General features: G+C 37.1%; 1 protein-coding gene across 1 annotated transcript; it reads left to right on the forward strand.

The window, feature by feature from the left end:
• Positions 1-24,071, forward strand: LOC149288398 (LIM/homeobox protein Lhx4-like). Its single transcript, XM_089491740.1, has 6 exons — positions 1-76; positions 12,282-12,453; positions 16,843-17,045; positions 20,040-20,194; positions 20,556-20,724; positions 23,713-24,071. The coding sequence occupies exons 1-6, from the start codon at positions 1-3 to the stop codon at positions 24,069-24,071; spliced, it is 1,134 nt and encodes a 377-aa protein (XP_089347866.1).
• Positions 24,072-24,409: the final 338 nt, after the last annotated feature.

Raw genomic sequence — 24,409 nt, forward strand, 5'->3', positions numbered from 1 at the left:
ATGATGCAAAGCTCAGCACTCGCCACAGACGGTTCTGTCAAGGGGCTTCCAGAAATTCTTGGGCTGCCAATGCAACGTAAGGCATTTTATTCTTTCATTGATTTAATAATAAAGAAATGTGGCAGTATGGAGAGAGCCGGGATGATGCAGGGAGGGAGATGCTCAGCACTGGGACCTGATGGGATGCGGATACAATCCATAGGGCTTCTGGGGTATATTACAGGAGGGGCGAGGGGCAGATACCTAATCACCCCTGCCCTGCTGGTAGAAAGCTCGGGGTAGGTGCCCGCTCCCCTAAGCCCCTTATACTGAAGGAGTTGGCCAAGATCTTAAAGTTTCACCTCTCACCTGATGCACAGATCGTCACTCCTAGGGTCCTCCTCAAACTTAGCTTAGACTGTATCCTACCGGGAATTAACCAGTGAGCTTCACAAAGGGTTTCATCTGGGATCAAATTATTATTATTATTATTATTAGGAGTACTATTATTTTACATATTTTTGTAAAATCACCTTATACACCTTCAGCAGTACAGGTACCTGCTCTGAAACTTGCATTTGTAGTTGATTATAGCTGCTTTTTTGTTAAACACAGAATATTCTGCCACAAATTAATAAAGAAAATGGTCATTTAGAGATGTAGAGATTTATGGCTGGGTTCTTGTAGTTTATCTCAATAGATCAGATTGTCAGAGAGTGGGTTATTACACCGAATATTGTTCTAAAACACTTGGACTTGAAGACTATCTGGACATTCCTGCATTACTGATCCAGTTATACATTATATACTCGCAATAAATATATTTTGCTTAAAATGTGTTGAGACTGACAGATAGATACACAATTTTGTGTGTACAGTTTTTGTGTTGTTTTTTGTTTTTCTTGATTTAGTAAAAAAAAATATTTTCTTTTTTTTTTTATGTACCAAGTTTGAAAGATAATGGACTTGACATAATGTCGCAGATACTACTATATGTAACTAAATGGCAATATCCTCATAGATTGCAATGGGAAAACATGAGATAAAAGCAGATATAATAATACCCCAGATTTGTGGACTGAACATGATGACATGTATCACTGTTTAGATCTCATTATTTTCTATTGCAGTCTCTGGAAGGTTTGTGGCTACTTGCATGTAATTCAGCCCAGTATCCTTTTATTTTCCATTCTCCAATGATTGTGAACTGGAATTGTTATTATTGTTGTTGTTGTTGTTTTTATTATTATTACTACATACAAACGTTTTTTCTTTCAACGATTTTGAAAATTCTTTAAAAATACATTGCTGGTCCTAAAAATGACTTATTTATTCGGATATAATGTATATACATTTACAATGTGTGTATATATATATATATATATATATAAACACTCAAAATTCCTAGCAAAATATATCGCTGGTCTTAAAAATACATTTTTTTTTTTTTTTTCTGATGAAATGTATATACAGATGATTGATATATACATAGAGAGAACGAGTTAAATCAGAACATGTCCATTTGAGTCTTACTATGCCCATGTAAACTGTAAATGTTAAATCAGGAATGATTCTTAATGCAGAAATTATATTTAACCCTTTGAGTGCTAGGTACGTGAGCATTTCTTGTCTTTTTAAGGCACATCTGGAGCCCAAAGGATTAGTTTGTAAATTCGTCTCCAAGTGCCACGTTTTTACCAGATATTATTACTGTTATTATTATTCGTTATTTTATAGCACCTCTGCTACTTTAATCAATTAACCCTTTGACCGTAATTGTAGATCTCTCCCATTTTAGCTTGTGTAGTAATAGCATGGTGACCACTAAAAACAGAGCAATATTTTCCCTGATCTGCCAGCTCTCCTTGAGAACTCAGTCAGAGGGAGATGATGATGTGCTCCTCTGTGCAAATGACTTTCTGGGACTTGTAATAATCTTATTCTATTCTATTTCATTGGAAATTAACCCAGAGGTGAAGTGCAGGCAGCTGGACGCATACATCATATAGCCCTGCCTGATCTTTATCCAGCACATGCTTCTATTTAGTCTATTCACTTATACATTTTCATTAAGTATATGTACTTAACTTGTTTCCTACTTTATTTGATATAAAATATATAATAAGATATAATAGCCACAGTTGTTTATTTACTTCCGTTTATCTCAAAATTCATAATTTTACATTTCTTCATTTTTTTCTTTACTTTATAACAACTATATCTTGGATAGATCCCCAATAGCAAGCTGAGGGGCCCCTGCACTTTACTGGAGATTATACTTGTTTGGAGCTTGTGCTGGGAACCAATAACATGTTTGTTGCACATTAATATTATTTTGCGTCATAGAAATTGATAATATATATACTAAATAAATACTTTAGTATATACTAAATATATACTATATATCCAAGCTATTTTTTTAAATACATATGGCACGAATGATGTTATTAAGGATTAAAAGGGTACCTCATATATTAGACAGTTTTTATTTGTGTAAGGGATATTCGCTTATGTATACACCTAGATAAATATAGATAACGTATTTATAAGCATCCTCATATTTACATGGTTTATTACATGTGTGCTGTGTGCATACGAATTAAATCTATGTATACAACAGAGGCCGAAAGCATGAGGGATATGTGGTTACATTGTATATAATAAAAACAATTATTTTCTATAATAGAATATATGTGTAAACAACATAAAAAATATATTTCACATTGCATATATCCACACATACATGTTTTCAGGTATATGTTTATATGTCATTACATAAATGTGCACAAATTATTGCAAAAAAGGTTTGGGGGAAAAAAAAATTTTGCCAAAGAGTTCTAAGAAAGTTTTGACTTACGTCGGATGCTTTATTTCCTTAAGTACGTCTAATTTAGTTATTTACCTAATTATTATCTATTCATATATATAATTGTGAGTTGGCCCATTAATCGATCTGTTCGTTTACCCAATCAATAGCCCAACCATTACCTTCTCTATTCATTAATTATTCTATGTGTGTCTATTTATCTAATGGTTATTCAGCGGCCGCTGTAATATTTATCGGAGAATGTAGCAATTCCATCCTCCGGCCGCATCTCACTAATCAAACATGGTTTTCCTCTGTCTGTCCAATTACTCTGTCTGTCTGTCCATGGCTCTAATCAGACTTTATGACTGTCTTGTTCTCTATATCAATAGATATTTCATTATATATACTTCTACATTAATTTACTTTTTCAACCGGCGGTTACAGTATAACAAGCGTGATATTTATATATATACTAACAAGCAGTCAGATGTTGACTCTCTCTCTTCCTCTCTCTATATATAGTTTTTTTAATGCATTAGTACATTTGAGTACAATTAAAATGAATTATATATATATATATATGTATATATATATATATATATAATTGATTGATTTTAATTGTACTCAAATGTACTAATGCATTAAAAAAAACTATATATATAGAGAGAGGGAGAGAGAGAGAATCGACATCTGACAGTGCTTGTTAGTATGTATGTATGTATGTATGTAAGTATCGTTTCAGTATGGATTCAAATTACAGTTGCATATCTTGTCTTTAAATCTGGATGATACAGATAAAATACCATTCCAGAGACACATTTGCTGCAGACATGTTTGGCTCACACTTTGCACCTTCTCCCGCATGTGATCATAGCATTGTATTGTAAGCGCTGCCAGAGACCTATAGCTCCAGCGACATATATCACTGCCATGTACCATCCCCTGCTGGATCCCCCACTGTCATATACTGATGGAGGGGGGGGTTCTGATGTATAGAAATCTATGGTAAGTGCACCCTGCCATTCCTTTACAAGTCTGCACCGACCCACCTGTCCTCTGGTAGTAACTGCACTCCAAGGGTGATTTTTAGAGGGTTGGAGTTCGATATGGACCAATACTTCCAATACTTCGAGTTCAGTAACTGCTACCCAAGCAGTGTGAATACTGAGCACACAATTATTTGTCCTTAGTACACAGTGAATTAATCATAATTTTTAGGCACTTTGAACTATAAATCATTTCTGTAACGGATATATTTAATTTACGGATAATATGTCTACGGATGTTACATTTATGTAGATGCCAGAGAGAAAAAATACAATAAAAACACAAATTTTAAAAAATGGAAAACGTTTATTACAACAAGGATTCTATTTTGAAATTTATTTTATAATTTAAATTTTATGAATTCATTTTACACAGTTTTTAAACAATGTTTATATATATATATATATATATATATATATATATTTATATATATATATACTCATTTATTGTATGTGAATATCGAAACATAATCATTTCTAGCATTACTTTCTATGATTTATTCCGGTAAATATTAAACACATGCACATACGTTAGTAATATCTGGTAAATGTACATAGTACCCCCCCCTATATTTAGTATTATTTAATATGGATACCTTTGTCCTTTTGGCTGAAATATATTAAATAGTATCTGTATTGTGTATTATGTGAAAGGAATACAGAGGACGTGTCTTTGCATTGTGCATTAAGGGCAGCTATATTTTGCATTATTTGTGACAGTACAAAATACATTTAGTTTTATCATTTATTTTACATTAAAACATTGCTTCTCTGTAAATAGTAATACCGACTTATGTACAGATATATAAGCCTTAAAAAGAAAGACAAGGATAAACAAGATTCACTGATAATTGTTCCATGTAATATTTATGTGTTATATTTTGTGCATATTAAGTGACACCTGTATACCAGACCCCAGTATTTGCTATAAAGTGTATTTTGTGGTGTGATCCCTAATCATATGGGAAACCATTATATCTATAGGTGCTGTGAAGTATATTTAGTGGTGTGATCCGTAGTGATATAGGAAACCATTATACCCAGAGGTGCTATAAAGTATATTTTGTGATGTGATCTCTAGTAATACTAGTTATACTAGAGAACATATGTAGTATACAGGATATGTTTTATGGTATGTTCCATAATGCGGGAGCTGCACACAATACCCATGAATGTGATATACTGTGTGCTATTTGTGTTATGTGACACCAGTGTTGGAATACACTTTGCTGTTAGATTCCTGATAATGCTCCATGAGCCCTTTTTATTCGATACGTTTTGTAAAGGGTTTTGTACCCTGCATTGTAATTATGAACGGGAAGCAGTTTACAAACGGAAAGTGAGAAATCCAATCGGGGAATATTTAGAATATATAGAATTAAACATCCTGCCAATCACACTGACATACAGTCTCAGATATATTCGGGGTATAGGAGAGTGCTGGGAATCTGCACATTGGGCAGCTAATAATTATACAAGAGATAGATATATTGTCATATGGCCTATAAATGTACAATATTTGATATACAGATAGATGGATAGATAGATAGATAGATAGATGATAGATAGATAGATAGATAGATAGATAGATAGATAGATCATATATGTTGTACATATATCCCCTGGAATTGATGTCTCTTTTCTGGACATAAATGTATGTAAATTAGTCAGTAAATCTCACATTATTCCCAAGAATTAGCAGATTGTATTATGTATAGAATGATAGCTTCCTCTCTCTGCCATAAGTCACAATCATGAGATAGATAGCTACTGTAGAGGTAGATAGATAGATAGATAGATAGATAGATAGATAGATAGACAAGTAGTTGTTTGATGAAAGAATGGACCAGCATCATATTATTTTTTTAGTAGTTAGTCAAATGTTGAATTTCAAGTTACCTAGAAAATACTGTCAGACCATGTTTTCTGAACACAAAATAATTATTTTCTGTATCTGCTGTAGAACATATATGTTTTACCCTCAATATAGTAATAATATCATGCCTTTTCTTAGGTTAGTAAAACAATGAAATGAATACAATGTATTGCTTATTATAAATATAATACAATGCTGCCTTTGGTTAGAGCTAAGTCTTCACTGGCATATTTCACCTAAACCTATAAAAACGTTTAATGGACAGAGCTGTATAGATTTTGGAGAGATACACACTGGATCAGCAATGGCACAAAATATATAGATGTAACCCAACCCTGTGAAACATCTTGTACTTGAGGGAAGTTGGTGCTCACTTATGTGTAGTTATATTATAGAGTAAATGTACATAAGGGTTTTGCCCAAGTATCAGCAGGGGAGGGCTGGCCCCATTCAGCTCAGAGGGCAAGTCCATACTAGAAGCCCAGTAATAGATCGGAGTGTGTACCTTTGGCTTTTCCTTAGACCTAATCCTGGGCAGCGCCACCAGCCACCCCTCTGCACTACCTTCCTTACTGCTGACCACCAGGATATGAGGTCTTTTAAAGACTCCCGACATGGGCAGAAGTATGGCGGATATGCCTACTTGGCACCATCCTCCATAGTGATTGTGGGTCGATTGGGGAGACCAGTGATCTCCCTTTTTACCAGTCATCTGAACAGTGGTGCCACAGGGAGCCTGACCACCCAGGAGGACCGTAGGCTCCTTGTTTTACAGCAGAGGATCAAAAGCAACAATGCTTGATACTTACCATCCTGACCAAAATGGATGACATAACAGAAGCAGAAAAGCTGCTTAAAGCCCTTGTTACATTATATATCCCAACCTCAATGTCCCAATTTATTTAAAGTGAGGCACCCCAGAGGATGCCTCCCCGCATTCCTCGCTGCATAAGCAATGTTTAGCAATATGACTAAAAGTTACACACAATAGATACCCGCTTCAAAAGGTCCATTTGCGTAACAGACTTTGTCCCCCCCAAACACTGAATCACTAATGCAGTGCCTTAGTTGTTAACATACGCTAGTGCTATAAGGTTTTGTATGGTCCTTTTTCTAAATGTATACCGTATATATATATATATATACATATATATATATATATAATACACTGAGGGGATCACATTCTAACTAGCTGACTGTAGAAATCCAATGCAAATCTCCCCTGGGGATCATGGAAAATTCTATAGGATGTCCAGATGGTGTCTTTGGTGGAGTTCGACATAATGTCAGGTTAAACGGGTTATCGATACCTGCAGCTTTTCAGTATTAAAGGCTGTATACAAAATATTGTGATTCTAGGGGTTCTGCCTGCCATATAAACTACCAAAGTGGGGTTGACTTTGCAGCTTGCTCTAATGTACCAGCTTCTCTCATAGTTCTCATAGACAACAAGGCTTGATGAACACCGAAGTCCTGCATATTTGAGGCCATTCATAGATTTTCAGTTTACAATCTAGAATTTTTTACCATCAGCTTGGTAGTGTTAAATCACTAAATCAATACATCCGAACAACTGTAATAACATCCTTTTTAATCTTTAACAGCAATAAAGTTGATGAAGTCCCTGAAGCCGGCAGCTCTTGCAGTTGTGTTAGAATGCCCCTGAGTAGATGTAATGCATTTGCTAGACTGGCATGAAATCTACTTGTAAAGTAGTGTAGGGCTGGTAAGCGCCTTCCAGGACCCTTCATTAACTTATTTATATTTATTTATCTCTGCCCTAACCTGAGGGTGGAGGGTGACATTTTTTTGATATGGAGCTTGGTATCATGGCCTTTAATGCCAGCAGCAGCCTGACGTAAATGTGGCGGATGGCTGGGTATGAGCGGCCCACCATTTTATAGTAATATACCATACAGCCGGGTATATCCAACCGTCCGCCGCATCAGCAGGTCGATCTTCTGTGTGGCTTGTGGCCCACCGGGCCTTTACCAAGTGTGCCATATGATCAGTCCAGGCCTGCTTGGTACAGTACAAATGTTTTTCCACATGTTCATTAGCACGTTTTTTTGTGCATGTGTGCTATTACTTTGTTATGGATTTTGTTGTTTTTGCACGGGAAATGCTGCAGTGGAGCAGGGTCCCCAAATACTTGGTGTTTTGGTGTAGGCTATGCCTTTTGGACACCACCCCCCTTGAAGACTTTAGTGGCCCCTCTCTTCGAAGGAGAACCAAGAAGATCTAGCCTTTCCTTTAGGCTTACGTCAGGGAGGGAAGAAAGGAATAAGAGGATTGGGGATTCGATTCTCCTTGTGGCCATTACCACGCTAGCAGCTCATCCACATCTTCACAGGCCAGCATGACGTACCCCAGACTTCTAGGGGAAAAATATAAATGTTGGAGAGGGGGAACTGTAATGGCATGTACATTTAGATGTTAAAACTGGGATATGAGGAAATATATACAAACTTTACTGCATTTTTTCTTATATGTCAAATACTTTTTTTCTTGAATTGTTGCTTTTAAAATTCTGCTGGCTCTTCTAATCAGGGTTGCCTTGTACTGAAAAATACCACTTTTAAAGTTGTTTCTCCTTAGCTAAAGTGTTGTTTAGGGCACCATTGAGCTATAGTGTCTGTTAACCTCTGTAAAACTGTGTAAAACTTACGAATGGGTAATATGAATATGGATAATATTAATATTAAGTTATATATATATATATATCATTATCATTGTGAAGCTTTGCTATTTTTAGTATTATTGACTTTAGCTGTCATCTGACTGGCAAGAAAAACCAAGAAAGGGCTTTAATTTCAAAATATTGCAGATTTTTTTATATGCTCCTCTGCTATGCTCAATACTTGCTCTATCGAAAAACGTTAGGATTATTGCAGGTATCTGAACTCATGTCTTTCCCAATCAGGTTAGTAGAGTGACTGGGGATATGATGATGTGCATGTGAGCAATATTTTGGTCAGGAAATTGGTGTAGACTAAATCTATAAGTAATACTTAACTAGTGGCGTTAGTATTATCTTCATGGAATTATTTTTAAAAATAAAATAAAAAAGCTGTGTATATCTCAAACTTCCTATGCTAAAACATGTTTGATAATTTTACGACTTCATCTCACGTACAAACAGAATTAATGTGCTACTTGATTCATTAAGTCAAATACTATATACAGTATATACTTACAAGGGGAATAGAGGCTTGGATGGATTGGCTTGGTTCCCCAGTAAGGCCCTGCTGTCTGTCTCTCTAGGCTGCATTTTGGGGAAGGGTGCAAAGGATACTGGGGAATTATAGTATATTTTTTGGATATGCGCAAAAAGCATATTTTAAAAGAGGGGAGATAACAGAATATTTGTGACGAGACACTCGCCAGAGTATTTAGCATCCATTCGCGTCTAACAGATTCCTAATGAATTCTTCTTGGTACTGTGATTATGTTGTGTCCTTAATCCTAATCACTCTTTACCCTAGGGGCCTGTAATGCACTCTCTGACAATGTGACAGCCTAAAAAGCGTTAACCACTTGTGTACTGCCTTCTGTTAAGGCAGGCTAATAATATTCAGGCCGCTGCAACTGGATCTTACGACTTGCCTGGGATAAGAGATATTGTCCTGATGGTATGCCACACACAGTTGCTTTGAGGAAAAGCTGCGTTTCTAGATCTCGTTGCCTACGTAAAATTAAACTTTGACAAATAACGCTGAGAAATGGAGGGCCAATGAATAGAACACAAAATCTGTGTTTAGAAAGATAAAGCAAATGAGATCTTATGAAAGGGTGTCCGAGTAAATTCCATCCCACATTCATTTACTTTCTTCTTTTTTTGGAGGGGGGGGGCATCTTTTGTACTTGCTGCAATCAATTCCATAATGGAAGAATGTATCTAATTAGTTGCAAAAAAAGAGATTAGTATGCAAGACAATGCTCTGTACAGCCAAAACCCTGGAACCAGAAAGAGTTAACACACACCTTAAAAGATTAAAGAAACACGACATGCATTTATTTTTACCAATATGGCTTATGTGCTATATCCCGTAGTTTATTTTAGTTATATAGTTACTGTTTCATATGTTGACAACTGGGGAGTTGAGATTTACTATTAGAGGGATAACTATATAGCATCAGCTCCCTTGACAGCAAAGCAAGAACATCAGCAAGATGATAGGACCCACACAATGACGTTTTGAAAGAGATATATTGTTTTTATAGAATGCACACACACACATATATATATATATATATATATATATATATATATATATATATATATATATATATATATATATATATATATATATATATATATATATGTGATAAACAATATAAGCTTCACCAAGGAAAAGGATTTAATTAATAAATTTACCAGCTCTACCATCAAGATAGAAAAAGGATGACCATGTGGGCAGGCATGGCAGGAGGTACTCAAGATTTTTATTTTATGGCATATGGCTGGTTTGTTTCTACATATGAGAACTGACCTAAAAGACTCTATTTGGGCTATTCCTGGGTTTTGTTGTTTGATAAAGAAAGTAGTATTTATTTTTCTGTTTTCTGTGCGGCTCCCATTTTTGCAATGTCAGTAGTGAAGCATGTGGACTTCCGAAAGGCATACCAACCATGTCTGGGGTTGTTGGTTCTCTTGTGTTTTAGTTCTGGAATGCCTTTTGGGGCACAATCAGATTGACATGTTGATAGAGATTTTTTCTCTGTAACGAACATAAGATGCCCCCGAGCTGGGAAGAACTGTAAAGTAGGGCTAATGAGTGGTTGTCTGTCCTCTGTGAGTTGTTCTCAAGATTGTTTCATCGTTGGGTCTACCCCAAGTGAAAAGATGAGTCCAGGCATGGACCTACTTGCTCTGTTGCTCCTAGACAGATACCAGCTGGAGGCCTATGAAGGCTGAAACATACATTTGGGGCTTGTGGTTTTCTTGTGCAGACGGATATGTCAGTGGAGGGGTTTCCTCTGTAATGGTGCAAGTGTATCCTGAGTGGAAATAAGTCATAGGTTGTTAAGCTGCCGTCTGTTCTCTGTGGATTGATCTTAAACCTTTTTTGTATTTGCACCGACCTCACAGAAGCTCTGACCTGGTTCTCCCCTTTACTGTCTGTGTTAACTGAAAGGGACAGCTGCCTTTATTGAGGCCAATCCATTGTGTTGGTCACTCCTACTACTCCAAACACCACTACTACTGTCCAGATTATATTTTTTTTACTTCATTTTTTTAGAAACCCTGCCCTGAATGATAAAGTGACTGAGGTGTTTTTACATTTAGAAAATGATACTGTTTATTTAAATTGTTTGTATAACATTTTACGGTCACTTTAAGGCTCTGCTTTTAGAGGGAAAAAAAAGACACACACAGAGCTTGATTTCCATAAAATGCTCGATGCCAACGTCTTCCACACTGAGGATATGTATCTTTGCTTATGGCTGCATTTAATAAATGCAGGTCCTAATGCCTTACTTCTACTGTAATGTAAAACTGTTCTTGAATAAAGATTGGCTATCTATCGTCCTGCATGTGTCTCCCTGTCTTCGCTCACTGATGGCTCCGGGCAGCACTGCAGCTTCGCTCTACAGTATGGCCAATTACATGGTGCTTTTTCTTCATTGCTAGCCGGTGAATAGACTCTTAACGAACCTGTTGTCTGAAGGTCCTGCATTACAGCACAATGTGTGACAGCCTCTCCTGACACTGAAAGGGTTAAAATAAGGGGTGATTTTCAGCGGCAGCTGTTCATTTTGGATAGAAAAAGGAACAATGGAGATGGAGAGAGTCAAAGGAGAGTCAGAGGTGCTCAAAGGCTAAATAAATCTCTCCAGCGAGAGCCATTAAGTTCCAGTATGTGGCTTTATTTTACTCAGGTCTGAGTTGGCCTGAGCATGGCCCCTAAATTTGTTCTTAGCATGGACTAGTTACCATGGGGCTTGAAGGACCATCCTACTGGCTTTTCTTGAGAGTGATGCTCTCCAGGGTCCCTCACTGCTCTAGTTGCCAGCAGGTGTCCCTGGATGGTGGTGTCTATATCAAGGCTCGTGGAATCTGCTTTAAATGGGCTCCGAAAGTCTATAGTACAATTGTTTGCAAGTTATGCAGCTCATGAGACATGTGTATGATGAGATATATATATATATATAATGAGATTGTGCTCTTAAGTGACTTGAGTTTCTATTGGAGTCCATGAGGACTGACCACACAGCAACTGGTAGAAGTCTGAAATTGGTTGGGAAATGGTGAATTCTATGAGCATTCTCTTATTTGGCAGTCACCAGTTTGCCCCAATTTACCATAGGTTAAATTTAAATTTAGTTTTTCATATTGCTGCAGGTGCGGGGCAGCAATGATAAAGTTGACAGTTAATATTGATCACTACCCATTTTCCCTTATAGTATGACAAGGTGAAACCATGGGTATACCCTAACCCTAATCATATTCTCCAAGTTCTCAATATATTGTGATTGTATTGATATGATTTTAATATACTGATATAATGCCTTTACAATTTTAATGAAGTCCTCATATTTTCATATATTTTCTTATTCTGACACACAGAGATCCCCCGCTGCTCTGGATGTAATGAACACATTCTTGATAAATTCATCCTGAAGGTCCTAGATCGTCACTGGCACAGTGCTTGCCTCAAGTGCTGTGAGTGTCAAGTACCACTGGCGGAACGCTGTTTTTCCCGGGCGGGTAACGTCTACTGCAAAGAAGACTTCTTCAAGTGAGTCCTAAACCTTTCCATAATTCTTAAACTAAGCATTCCAATGATCTATTTACTTTTTCTTGAGCTGAATGTCAATGCATTGTGCCCCATGTATCCAGCTGTCTGGGTCTATCATTAAAACTGGAACACAATATTGAAATGACTCGGAGAATAGTGAATGTGTAGCTCGATATGGTTTGGTCCATATTAGTAGTCTAGTAGACTGTGATAGCCTGACTGCTAACTACCCATTAGCCCATATTCATGGGACGGATGGCATCATTCAGCCTGGGGGGTAGCCCAACCAAGTGACCAGTTAACACAACAGAATAAAAAGTATTTGGGATTCAGCGAAATCGGCTACATAGAATAGGGGTTCCATAACAGGAGTACAGGAAGGACCCTGACATGGTGGAACTTATGTATAAAAATATTATCGGTTTTGTTGACGTACAAGGAATGATTATCCGGGTCCGATTATTACTGAAGATTCTGAGTAATGTAAGGAAGCTTTACTGAGAGGGTGGTAGATAAATGAGCAGACTAGATGGGCCGATTCTGTTGTCACATTATGTATTAATTTAACATACTTTAATTAGGTTTAATAATTATGATTGAGAATAATTTAGAATAGGACACTATCCTTTCATCTTTGACTTTTTGAGGCATTTTTAAGACGTTAGAAAAAGATACACCTTCCTAACACTGGAGGTGTTACCTCTGGCATCAGTTTGAAAATGGTAAATGAGATGGCTATAAGGTAAGCAAGCCAACAGTCCCTGATTGATTACATTTTTTCATGTTTTTAAAGTTCTTATTGGAAAAAGTAATACATCTTATACTCAAAATCATGTTTTCATTGGGACAATCACTCACCCAGGCAGTTCAGGGTCTGAGAAAGATAACTTATGTCTGAAAGTTCAGTTATAATCTGAGATGTTCCCTACCTCAGTAGCATCTTTTGTACTGATTAAAGGTGTTCTCCGGCTGCACTCACTGTCCATATCTTCCATAACCTTGTGTAAATTCTTGAATTAAACGTTTTCACGGAGACCAAAATTATTTATGCCTTGAAATTTCCCAAATAACCTTATTTTGCTGTACTGTAGATCTGATTGCCCCAAAAATTGCCTGTGAAATTTGATGTTATGTGATGTTATAACAAAGAGTATTACATAAAAGTCTAAAATATACATTAAATTGGACTCATAAGAGGGACTCAAACATTTTTGAATAATCCAAATAATTTTTTTGGTCAAGAAAAATAAAAGCTAAACAATAAATATATGAATTCCCACGTGCAGCATCTTTAATGTAATATTTTACAAAAATGTCTTATTTTTTTAAGTGTTTTTTTTTAATATGAGATAGGTGCAGGGAATGGCCACATTAGAAAAGATTTAATCCCATTTCTGCCACCAAATTTGGAACTTCTTCTCCTTCTTTAATGTCTTAGAGTTGCTAAGTGTTTATCTAAAATGTTCCTTAACTGACAATAAAACAGTTAAAATAATTTAGTGAGTTTTGGAGCTATTTCAGTGTTTAAGTGTGCAATGCTGTCTATCTAAGCATAATACTTTAATTTCCCTTTCAAACCTTGTTATTACCAAAGAAGTAAGGCATTACTCGACAATATGTAACTGTGCCATCTGGCACTGGAGAATTCTGGGACGAGGGCATAATAGGGCACTTAAATCAAGGCAGGGCATAGACATTAGTGATTCAGCTCTCCTTGAATAATGCATTGGTGCCAATATCAAACCTCCAGATAAGAAAAACCATTTCTGTCTGACTGCCGGCATTAAAAAGACAAGGACTGCAGAGGCTTGTAGATTTACTGATAGAGAGCAATAAAGGCCAAACTATAAGTCAAATACTAACACTAAAGAGTTAATCCCCTAATATTCATATTCCATCTTATGTTATATTTTATATATCTTTTGATAATGACATTTTCATATGGGAATAATTCACATTAGTCTTTATAGCCTAGATTTGTGAAATGAGGATATCTTGGTTTTAAATTTGATTTTTGAATTGTTTAAACCTTGTGAAAATTCCATGCTGATCTTTAAAATTCAGTCCGTTTTCGTTTATCGTGCTCAAGGATAAATTTTGCATAGTGAGGACTCTCAAGGCAACCCTAAATGTTTTCAGTGGTTAGAAAATGATACAATATCAGTGTAATTTAGTGCAAGCAAAGTGTTGGACACGAGCACCATAATTGGTTTAGTTGCTTTTTAGCCTCTTTCGGATGTGATTATGGAGGACAAGGTTATAGTCGGTGAAGGATGAGGACAGGGAAAGCTACTGGTTAATGATTGCATTAAATATTCAGCGTTATAAGGCACAGCTGAGTTTAGCCTAATCAGAAATCTGGAAGGAAGATGAACAAGGCTATGTCGGATGTTTTTTATGTAGCTGAGAGAGAAAGTTGAATCTTTATTATTATTTGGCCCAATTTTAAAAAAACGCAGCGTCCACATAATGCAAATAAAATGCCTAATAAACATTATGCGCTACGTTGTAAGATCTCTCTGTTCCTGCCGCTTTTCTGCATTGTGAAATATATAGTGTTTTTTTTGTGGTCTGCCAGACTATGATTTAAGTAGAGTAAAGCCACAGATCATATATAACCTGCAATAGCCCCAAAAGTAAGAGTAATGACATCAAAATACATGGGTGGGAGGTAGGATAAAGTAACATTTTATCCACCTTTACACCCGAAGGGCCATGAGACTGTACAGAAACATACTGCTTTTAACATTGCAGTAGTACTGATATTAACACTAGTATTAGGGAAGCGCTCTGATGTCTGGTGATCCTGGGGGTAACTGGGGTGCTGCCTTCAGTGAGCGTCCTCCCTTAATATTATCATTGCTTTTCATTATTCCTTAATTATGCGACCCCTGAAGTGCCATTTGGTGAAATATAATCAACCAAAATCATGTTAATTATTTCAATCTGTAAACAAAATTCTATATCTGTGTCACATATAATGAATTGCGAAATGCAAAAAATTGGAATAATTGCACATAAGAGACTTTACAACCGCGTGCAATGTCAGCCAGTGAGAAGTTGCCCCAAAGTATATTGATTGACAGTAAGAAAGTATATTTGACTCCATAGAAAATCAATAGCAAGACCTCACCTTGAATATGCAAGGTAATTTTGGGCATTAGTTCTCAGATAGACATTCTGGAACTGGAATAAGTTCAGAGATGGGTAATGAGAGCAATAAAAGGAGTGTGTGATTTTAGTTATAAAGAAAGAATGGATAGTGGGTCTGTTTACAACAGAAAAGAGAATTCAACTGACGAATATAATAATCATACCTGGGAACATTCTTAATGAGCTGCCCCCGAGAGACTCTATTCTCTATGTAAGAACTCACCAAATGTATTAAGCAAATGGTGGTCCTCATGGAAAGCTTGACTTGTCATTATTTAAAGATAACACTTAATTGAGTGAAATGTAGTCAAGCAGGAATATCAACCATAACACACTGGTAGCAAAAGCACCAACGGGGTGTCTTATATATGATCACAGCAGTGTAGAATAGGAAGGAGAATCTGCCCCTTCACCCTGAGATTGGGGCAAAAATCCTGAGACGCAGGGTCAAACTATGAGTTTCCAAGAATGATAATGATGTTGGAAAAACATAACCATTTTTGAAGGAAAAAATACTCCCTGAGGACCTTCTCATTAATTCAGCTTTACTAAGGGAAACAAAGAAGAGCCAATTGGGAGTTTGAACTGGATGGACTGCCATCTCTCAATCTCTGTTAGACAACATTCACACACGTGGAAGTCTCTGGGGTGGTTCCAGGAGTGACAGATAATTGTTGGGCCATTGGAATGGTGCTGATTCTATGCCAGATGTGTTTGCTTAACAATTTTACTTGCATTCAATGAGTATGAGTACTCAAATGTTCTGTTTCATTATATTTATGCCCATGGATGATCCTTGGTTTTGTGTGTATCTGTATATATCCATATAAGAATGTTCTTTTTTTCTCATCCCTACTATGCATCGTTATAATAATTTCCTGTTCTTGGTGTATGTGGTCTTCCATTTAGCATGGGCATGATAACACCTTTTGGTGTCAGGTCAGCCCAATGGCGAAAAACATGTCTGCGGCACTGAGCCGGTAGGGGCAGAGGTTCTTGGCAAACAATCCTATAGAGGAGGGAGGCTTTGAAGACATATTTCTATAAACACTGGAAATCGTAGGGATTGCCCACCATTTGGGCCTGGGAAAGTTAATAACTGGAAATCACATGAAGCTTAAACACTTTGTTTAAACACTAGGCCGTTGACCTAGGGGCATTTATCACGCTCCTTATACCGTGTGAAGCATCATGCCAAATCCAAGTCTGTGTAACATGCTTCTCTGTCTCTTTCAGACGTTTTGGCACGAAGTGTACCGCCTGCCAACAAGGAATACCACCGACTCAGGTAGTACGCAAAGCACAGGACTTTGTGTACCATCTACACTGCTTTTCCTGCATCATCTGCAGCCGACAGCTGGCCACGGGAGATGAGTTCTACCTCATGGAAGATGGCCGGCTAGTGTGTAAAGAGGACTATGAGACAGCCAAACAAAATGGTGAGAAATTAGTCATACCTTTGCGGCATTGGTCAGACTCTGCAGCTTGGCTTGTGAAAACTTTGCAGACCGATTTAAGAAATCTAAATGATTCAGATATGTATAGTGGTTGCCTTTAAAGTAATATGAAACATTTTTCTAAATGTTGCTCTAAGTGCATAATACTCTGTGCGTACCATCTTTGGTGAGTGTGGGTTTTTGTGGCGTTGTGTACCCCTTTCTTACTGCAATTACAGAAGCTACAGAACAGCAATACACTGAAAATATGTTAGCACTTTCTTACGTACACAAAGAGATTTAAAAATGATTGAAAATTAACTAAAATATTTTTCTGAGTTTAATCCACAGTAAATGCATTTGCCATATGGTGTCAATTATTTTTTTTCTTTCATTTGATGCTCAGTTGACTACAGTATTTACTGAGTGGGGCATTTTTGAATCTCTCTTTATCAATAACAGGAGTGTCTCCTAAAGTGCACAGTTGATTTTTAGAGGGTTGATTTTTTTTCTCAAAAATCTCAGTGGGAAAACATAGTAATTTAGGTTAAAAAGACCGAAGTCCATCAAGTTCAGCCCTTCCACTTACCCTTCCTGCTTTTGATCCAAAAGATGTTAAATCCCCAAATAAGCAGATTTTTTTTTTTTGATTTTTTGATTTTTTTTTGGGGGGGGGGATTTTCTTGACTCCCAAAGGCAATCAGATTTCTCCTTGAATCAAGAAGCTTTAAAATATATATATATTTAATTCTATTATTTCTAGCCTTGTATATTCTGCCCTTACTGTAAAGAATCCCTTCCTGAATCTTCACTTCCAGTCTCAGAGGGTGACCTCTTATTCTTTGCACATTTCTGCTAATGGACAGATCACTGGGGAGCCCTTTATATTAGCCCCGCACATATTTATACAATGTTATTATATCTCCTCTAAAATGTAATTTTTCTAGTGTATCCAACTTTTTAGTTTATCTTTATAACTGAGCTCTTTCAATCCCTTTCTTAATTTTGTTGCCCTTTTTTGTACTTTTTCTAGTTCCATAATTTCCTTTTTAAGAACCGGTGCCCAGAATTGCACAGCTTATTCAAAGTGAAGTCTTACCATTGACTTGTAAAGAAGCAGGATTATATTCTCCTCCCATGAATCAATAGCCTGGTTAATACACGCTAATATCTTTTTGGCCTTTGCGGCTGCTGACTGACATTGAGCACTGTTGTTAAGTGTGTTCATTAAAAGGCATGTTAGTCACATAGGTGGTTCGTTATTATTGCATATGATGATTCATGCCAAGAAGCAAATACTGTGGGTTTAGGAGACAGAAATGTTAGGAAATATCTCTGCTTCTGGAAATTGTATTAGAATATTTCAAGATACGACTGTGTGTATTTGCAATCACAGTATAATTCTTATATATATAATATAATTCTTACCTGCAAGATTTCTGCTGTGCATGGATTTACTGGGTCTCCTTAAGCATTTCGTTTCTCTTACAAATACATTACATTATGAATATTTATGTCATTCTCTGTTCTGAGTGATCGCATTATGCACAGAGAAATCAATGCAATGCAGCTCTCACTCACCAGAAGAAGTGATAGCTAAACGGTAGCATTTTAGCATCTTCTGTGCAACTACAAAATCCATGATGCCTGGTTAGTTGAAGGTGTACATAATTGTCCTTTTGATCTCTGGCATACAGAAGATTAATATGTTATAATATTTTATTAAACGGTTAAAACGACATTGATAGCAAAGGGATTCAAGCATTGGTTGATGACTAGGGTCACTAATATCTAGCAATTAGTCCTTAAAATAAATGAAATGGGTCACATCTGTAAAAGAATTTCAGTTGTTTGTCGAAACTGTAAAATTGAGGCTTATATTTCTGTTCATAATATGATATTGTTAATTTGTGATTTATTATATTGGATGATATTTAAATCTTTTTTAGATATCTTGAAAAAATGTGCCTAGCAGTAAAAATTTTTCACTTTCAGTAAGACTTTAACATATCGTCAGCAAAGTTAATTTTAAAGGCCTTGCAATATACTTGGGAATTGCTTGACTAGTGGCTGGTGTTTGAAGCTTTTAGTGAATTTTTTATATTGTTTGAGTTTGTGTTGTTTTTCTAGAAAAGGGAAAGTAAATTGTGAGAGTATTTTTGGGACAGATGGGAGGAAAGGAGTGATGTAAATATTTAGGGGTAGCGAGTGTGGTGAAGAAATAGGGAAAGTATTGTATAGGGACAGGAGCAGGAAAACATGACATTTTCATTGGTGGTGGTGTTTATTATTATTTTATTGAGTTTATTAAACTTTATTTCCCATGAGGATGTTACATAGAGACTCTCCTTGAGTACCCGTAGGTCAGGGATCTGTGCATTCCAGCCAAGTTCTTCCACATTGATTTCAACAAACCCTTTCTGTATGGACATCACTTTGAGCATAATGGCATTGCCATGCTGAAACAGAAAAGGCTTTCCCAAAGTTAGAAGCACAGAATCACCTGAACTAAAATGTCTAACAATGAAACCATGGGAAATAACTCCAGACCATTATTCCTTTTCCACCAAGTTTATGTGACAAAGTAAGGTAAATTGACGGGACACGGACAGCTTTTCGTCTCCTGTGCTCCCACTTCCCCTGGCCTGTGTACCATGGCACTATTGTATGGCGCTGTTTTGGTTTGGGTTTTTTTGAAGCTCGAGGCGTAGCGCTACCAGAGAAAAAAGATATCGGATCATCGTGCAAAACTTTTCATCCAAAAAGCCGCAGTGCATTCAAGTCCCCAGTCTACATTCTTCTGGGATTGCAGGACTGCCAGATCTTCTTGATCCCACTCTGAAGAGAAAGTCAGTCAGTCTATTGTAGTGGGGGGGGGCTTCTGTGTGTCCAACAGTCCTCAGTCCACCCGGTGGCTGCGCTCCTTCCTCCAGCTCTGCTCATAATAATATTAAACAATGTCATTTTTATAACATAACAATTACATTTGCCTTTTAGATGACTCAGAAGGAGGCGCTAAGAGGCCACGCACCACAATAACAGCCAAACAACTTGAGACGTTAAAAAATGCCTATAAAAACTCACCAAAACCAGCACGGCATGTGAGGGAACAGCTGTCCTCAGAGACTGGGCTGGACATGCGAGTAGTGCAGGTACTACTTCTTTACTCTTACCCATTAGTTTGCGTGCCAACTCTGTTGAAGAAGGTGTTACTGGTAATATAGTGATTTTTGGTTGCCAGCTTCAGTCTCAACAACACCTTTCCAAATCCCTGGCACTTGTCTACAAGAAACAGGTAACTTTAAAAAGTGAGCAGGCTTGGTAACAGGGAAATGCAAGTAAAAACAATATAAGATTTAAATAAGTTAGTTGACAATAAGACTCCTCGCACGTTGTAGCTTATTTACGTGAAAATCATTTGAAGAGCATAACAAAGTTCTACCATATCAATCAAACTGAACACACGTGTGCTATGTCTTTCGTGTGATATGTCTTTCTTCATCTTGGTTTCAGGTTTGGTTCCAGAACCGTCGTGCAAAGGAAAAACGTCTGAAGAAAGATGCAGGGCGCCAACGCTGGGGTCAGTTCTACAAGAGTGTGAGGAAATCTCGGGTGGGAAAGCCCGGCAAGGAGAGCTCCGCAGAGGACTGTGGTGTTAGTGACAGTGAGCTCAGCTACAGAGGTAAATAAATCATTTTAACACACTGTTCAAACAAAAAATAAAGAAATGGCGAATAAGTGATTAAACAGTATTTGCCCCACCGATGCCCTTGCTTCAGCTAAACAAGTGGTGTTTCACTTAGATTGGCTCAATGTAGCCAATCTTTGTAGGCTCCCAGGTATGGTACTGATATAACGTGATCTAAATATTTCTGCTCCCTTCACTCCTCAGTTTCCATCCAAAATGCCTCTGGGGAAAAATGCCAGGGCTCTAGGCAAGGAGGTATACAAGGCCCCAATGTAAAAAATTGCACCAGGGCCCTCTGACTTCACAAGCAACTTGTCCCACAGTGCCACCATTGCCCCAAAACGCTTAGTGCCATTTAAACCCCCCCAAACAGCATGTCTGTGTCATCTTTGACACCTTACAGCTTGTCAGTTCCCACCAAACAGTCTTCCTGTGCTATCTTAGCCCCCAAACACTTACACATCCATGCTAACACACACAAAAGCCTACACAAGTACACATTCATGTTAACACACACTTATACATACATCCTCATTCTAGCATACATTCATTCATACAACCTCCTGCACCCACTTACCTCACTCGCAGCTTTCTCTCTGACACTTGGAAAGCAGGTCAGGCCCGCCCTTTTTGAACAATTTTGGATCAACACAAGGAGGCAGAAGTTACGTTACGTGACCTCACAGTAAAAGCTAGAAGTAAGCTGTAGGCCCTTGGTGTTCAGGGAGAGCAGCTTTGAAGGGGGGGCTCTAGGGGTTGCTCGGACTCCCTTGAGTGGCAGGTCCAATTACAGATGCAACCCCGTTGTTACACCAGTGGTTCTAGGTATGCCCACACAATTAAGGAGGTATCCTCCACAAAGGCTGGGGTTGTGTTGTTATAAAATATGGCCCCTTGTACTTATTTTTCTCCATAGTGACTTTATGAGTATATTGTTTTGCTCTGGAGTAAGGCTTTATTGGGGGGGGGCTTCAATGCAATTTTCTTGAACATGTTATCTTTGAGAAAAAATCATGTAGCCCTGATTTTATAGTGAATTATAGGAGTACATGTTTTGCAGTGATGAGTTATAGCATATTATAATGAACGGTATATTTAGTGGCTGGTTTTCAGGGATGCAGGACAGTTTATGCCTTTGCAGAGCTGACAGTCAATAGTACTTACAACATGATCTCTTTAACTCCAGTAAATACAGGAGCAGAATTCCCCACAGTCCATTTGTCAAATCCAGCCGTGAACTAAGCAATCGATCAAATAAATAGGTGCACTGGATAAGCATTAATCATAGTTCTAGCCCAACCATAAACTGTTTTATTATAAGCTTTTTTTCTGTGGAATATTTAGTTGCTCATACCGTTTTATCATATCACATAAAACCATTTCTATTGTGGGACAGTTATAATATAATTTTATATATATATATATATATATATATATATATATATATATATAAATGTTTTTGTATCGTAATCTCCATAATTAATTATGTCAGAATCTTTTAGGTAGGGCAGCACTTCACTGATTGGAAATTATAAGAATATATATATATATATATATATATATATATATATACACACACATACACACACACAATGTAAATGCAACATTTACAGCCCTGCCTTTTTTTAAAAGTATTTTTAGTACGTAAAACATTCTTCATAAGGCAAACTAGGCATTTGGCTAGAGTACCATTTTCACAGGGCTGAGGAAGGCTGGTGACCGAGGCTTTCAAAGATCTGTTCTAACTAGTTTGTTGACTTAGACACTTTTTAGAATATCTGAACCCCTCTAAAATAATTCTTTAATCACATCTCCTTCCTTCTTAAAAAAATGCAGTACATAAAAGTACTGATGGGTTGTTGCTATAGAAACTTAAAAGGCTTCTTAAAATTTTGTGTTATTTTAATGATCTGCTCAAGTTTATTTGCTTAACATACTAAAAAGCCCGATTAATGTTAATCGCGTTGCACCACCGTCCTGCTATGCAATGTACACATTTGTCTGGACTCATTCACTTTGGTCATGCTTCACCTCTTCTACAAAGGTTATTTATATGATGGCATCCTTATTATTGGTGATAATGATTGCCTGACGTTTAAATGACTTAATGACATGAATGTTGCAGAATATTTCCCTTTAGGGGTATCTTTAGATACTAGGCTCCCAAAAATCCATTGTTGAAAGCATCTAACGGAAAAGTCGTAACATTTAAAAAACGTTATTTAAAAAAAAATAACCCCATCCCTCTTTTGCCCTGAAGTGATCACACAAGCAGGATTTTTATGGCTTCTAAACGGAAAAGAATTATGAAATCCTTCTCCTGCAAAAAAACCTGAAGTTGGAGATTAAATTGAATTATCAATTTTTTTCCCTCAGAAGATTTTTTTCTAATGATTTTATAAGGAGCAGTCTTAAAATAACTTTAGTGACATATTCCACTTAATACAATTAAATGTATATTTACTTATAGCTCTGAAGAAAGGCACCTTAGGTAGAATTAATTTGAAAGTATTTTTTTTTACAAGAGATATTTTAGTTATGACACCCCCCCCCAAAAAAAAAAACCCACGGGTAATAAAAAGCTAAAACCAATCCTAATTGGACAGTTGCAATTGCAGTGTAGTGAAATGTTACAGGTATTTAGATTTATACTTGTGCCATTCATATTTTGCTCTAACACCCAAAAAAGGTCTCCATTATTTTTTATTTTTTTAAATGAGAAATTAACTGACCTGCTTACATTTTTGTGCAATGTATTAATCTTTGGTCATAACTGGATTGTATATACTTTATTTAAAAAAAAAATTGTTACAAAGATGCCTATTTTAAAAGCAATCCGGTGGAGTAGACATAATGTAATAATTGGTTGGTAGGGTTTGCCAAGTCACAACTAAGAGAAATTTCATAGGGCTTTAAAATGTTAAATATTGTGCACGTTTTACATCTAAAATGCTGAATTATTTTTTTCTTCATCACCCACAGATGATCAGATACTTTCTGAACTAGGATCCAGTGCCAGCATTTACAGCGCAGGAGGGGATCTTGTAGGTGTCCCTCTAGTCAATGGGGGGTTCACGATGGATGGGACAGGACAGTCCTACCAGGACCTTCACGATGGTAGCCCCTATGAGATTCCACAATCACCTTCTTCTATTTCATCCCTCCCTTCCCATGGGCTTCCGTACAGTATGGACACTGCTGGGCTTCTGAACCACCCACCACTCAGGGCGCCGCCAGCCGCTCCCACCTCTGACATTTCAACAGGGAGCAGCATGGGTTATCCAGACTTTCCCACCAGCCCTGGGTCATGGCTGGATGAGATGGACCACCCCACATTTTAAATGAGACTGGTGTCCCACTTACTAGATGATCACCGAGTTTGCCAATCTCTGCAGAAACAATAATCAGCCTTTGGAAATCCACAAAAAACACATGCTCCCCACTATAGGACAATCCTGCAGAACCTGTTGGGAACCCAACTGTATTAATGTTGGAACTGCTGAGGAAATGGTTAAAACGCTGAAAGACAATGATCAACAACACAGTTTATTGATAAACTGGAAATGTTTGCACTTTTGTGGGCTGTGAACCCCCTATCTAATCCTGGGGATTTAATCATACTTCCCACACACCATAACTCCGAAGGAGTCATGTTACATCTGTTAATCGATATTTGTGT

This window comes from Sceloporus occidentalis, unplaced genomic scaffold (assembly GCF_023333645.1).
Source record: "Sceloporus occidentalis isolate IW3139 unplaced genomic scaffold, rSceOcc1.0.p SCAF_51, whole genome shotgun sequence".
NCBI classification, from domain to species: Eukaryota; Metazoa; Chordata; class Lepidosauria; order Squamata; family Phrynosomatidae; genus Sceloporus; species Sceloporus occidentalis.

Excerpts from the sequence above, each read along its gene's own strand:
- LOC149288398 (XM_089491740.1), top strand. The coding sequence starts at position 1 with ATGATGCAAAGCTCAGCACTCGCCACAGACGGTTCTGTCAAGGGGCTT. Across the intron at positions 77-12,281 it reads TCTTGGGCTGCCAATGCAAC|AGATCCCCCGCTGCTCTGGA; the intron begins GTAAGGCATTTT and ends TCTGACACACAG. Across the intron at positions 12,454-16,842 it reads TGCAAAGAAGACTTCTTCAA|ACGTTTTGGCACGAAGTGTA; the intron begins GTGAGTCCTAAA and ends TGTCTCTTTCAG.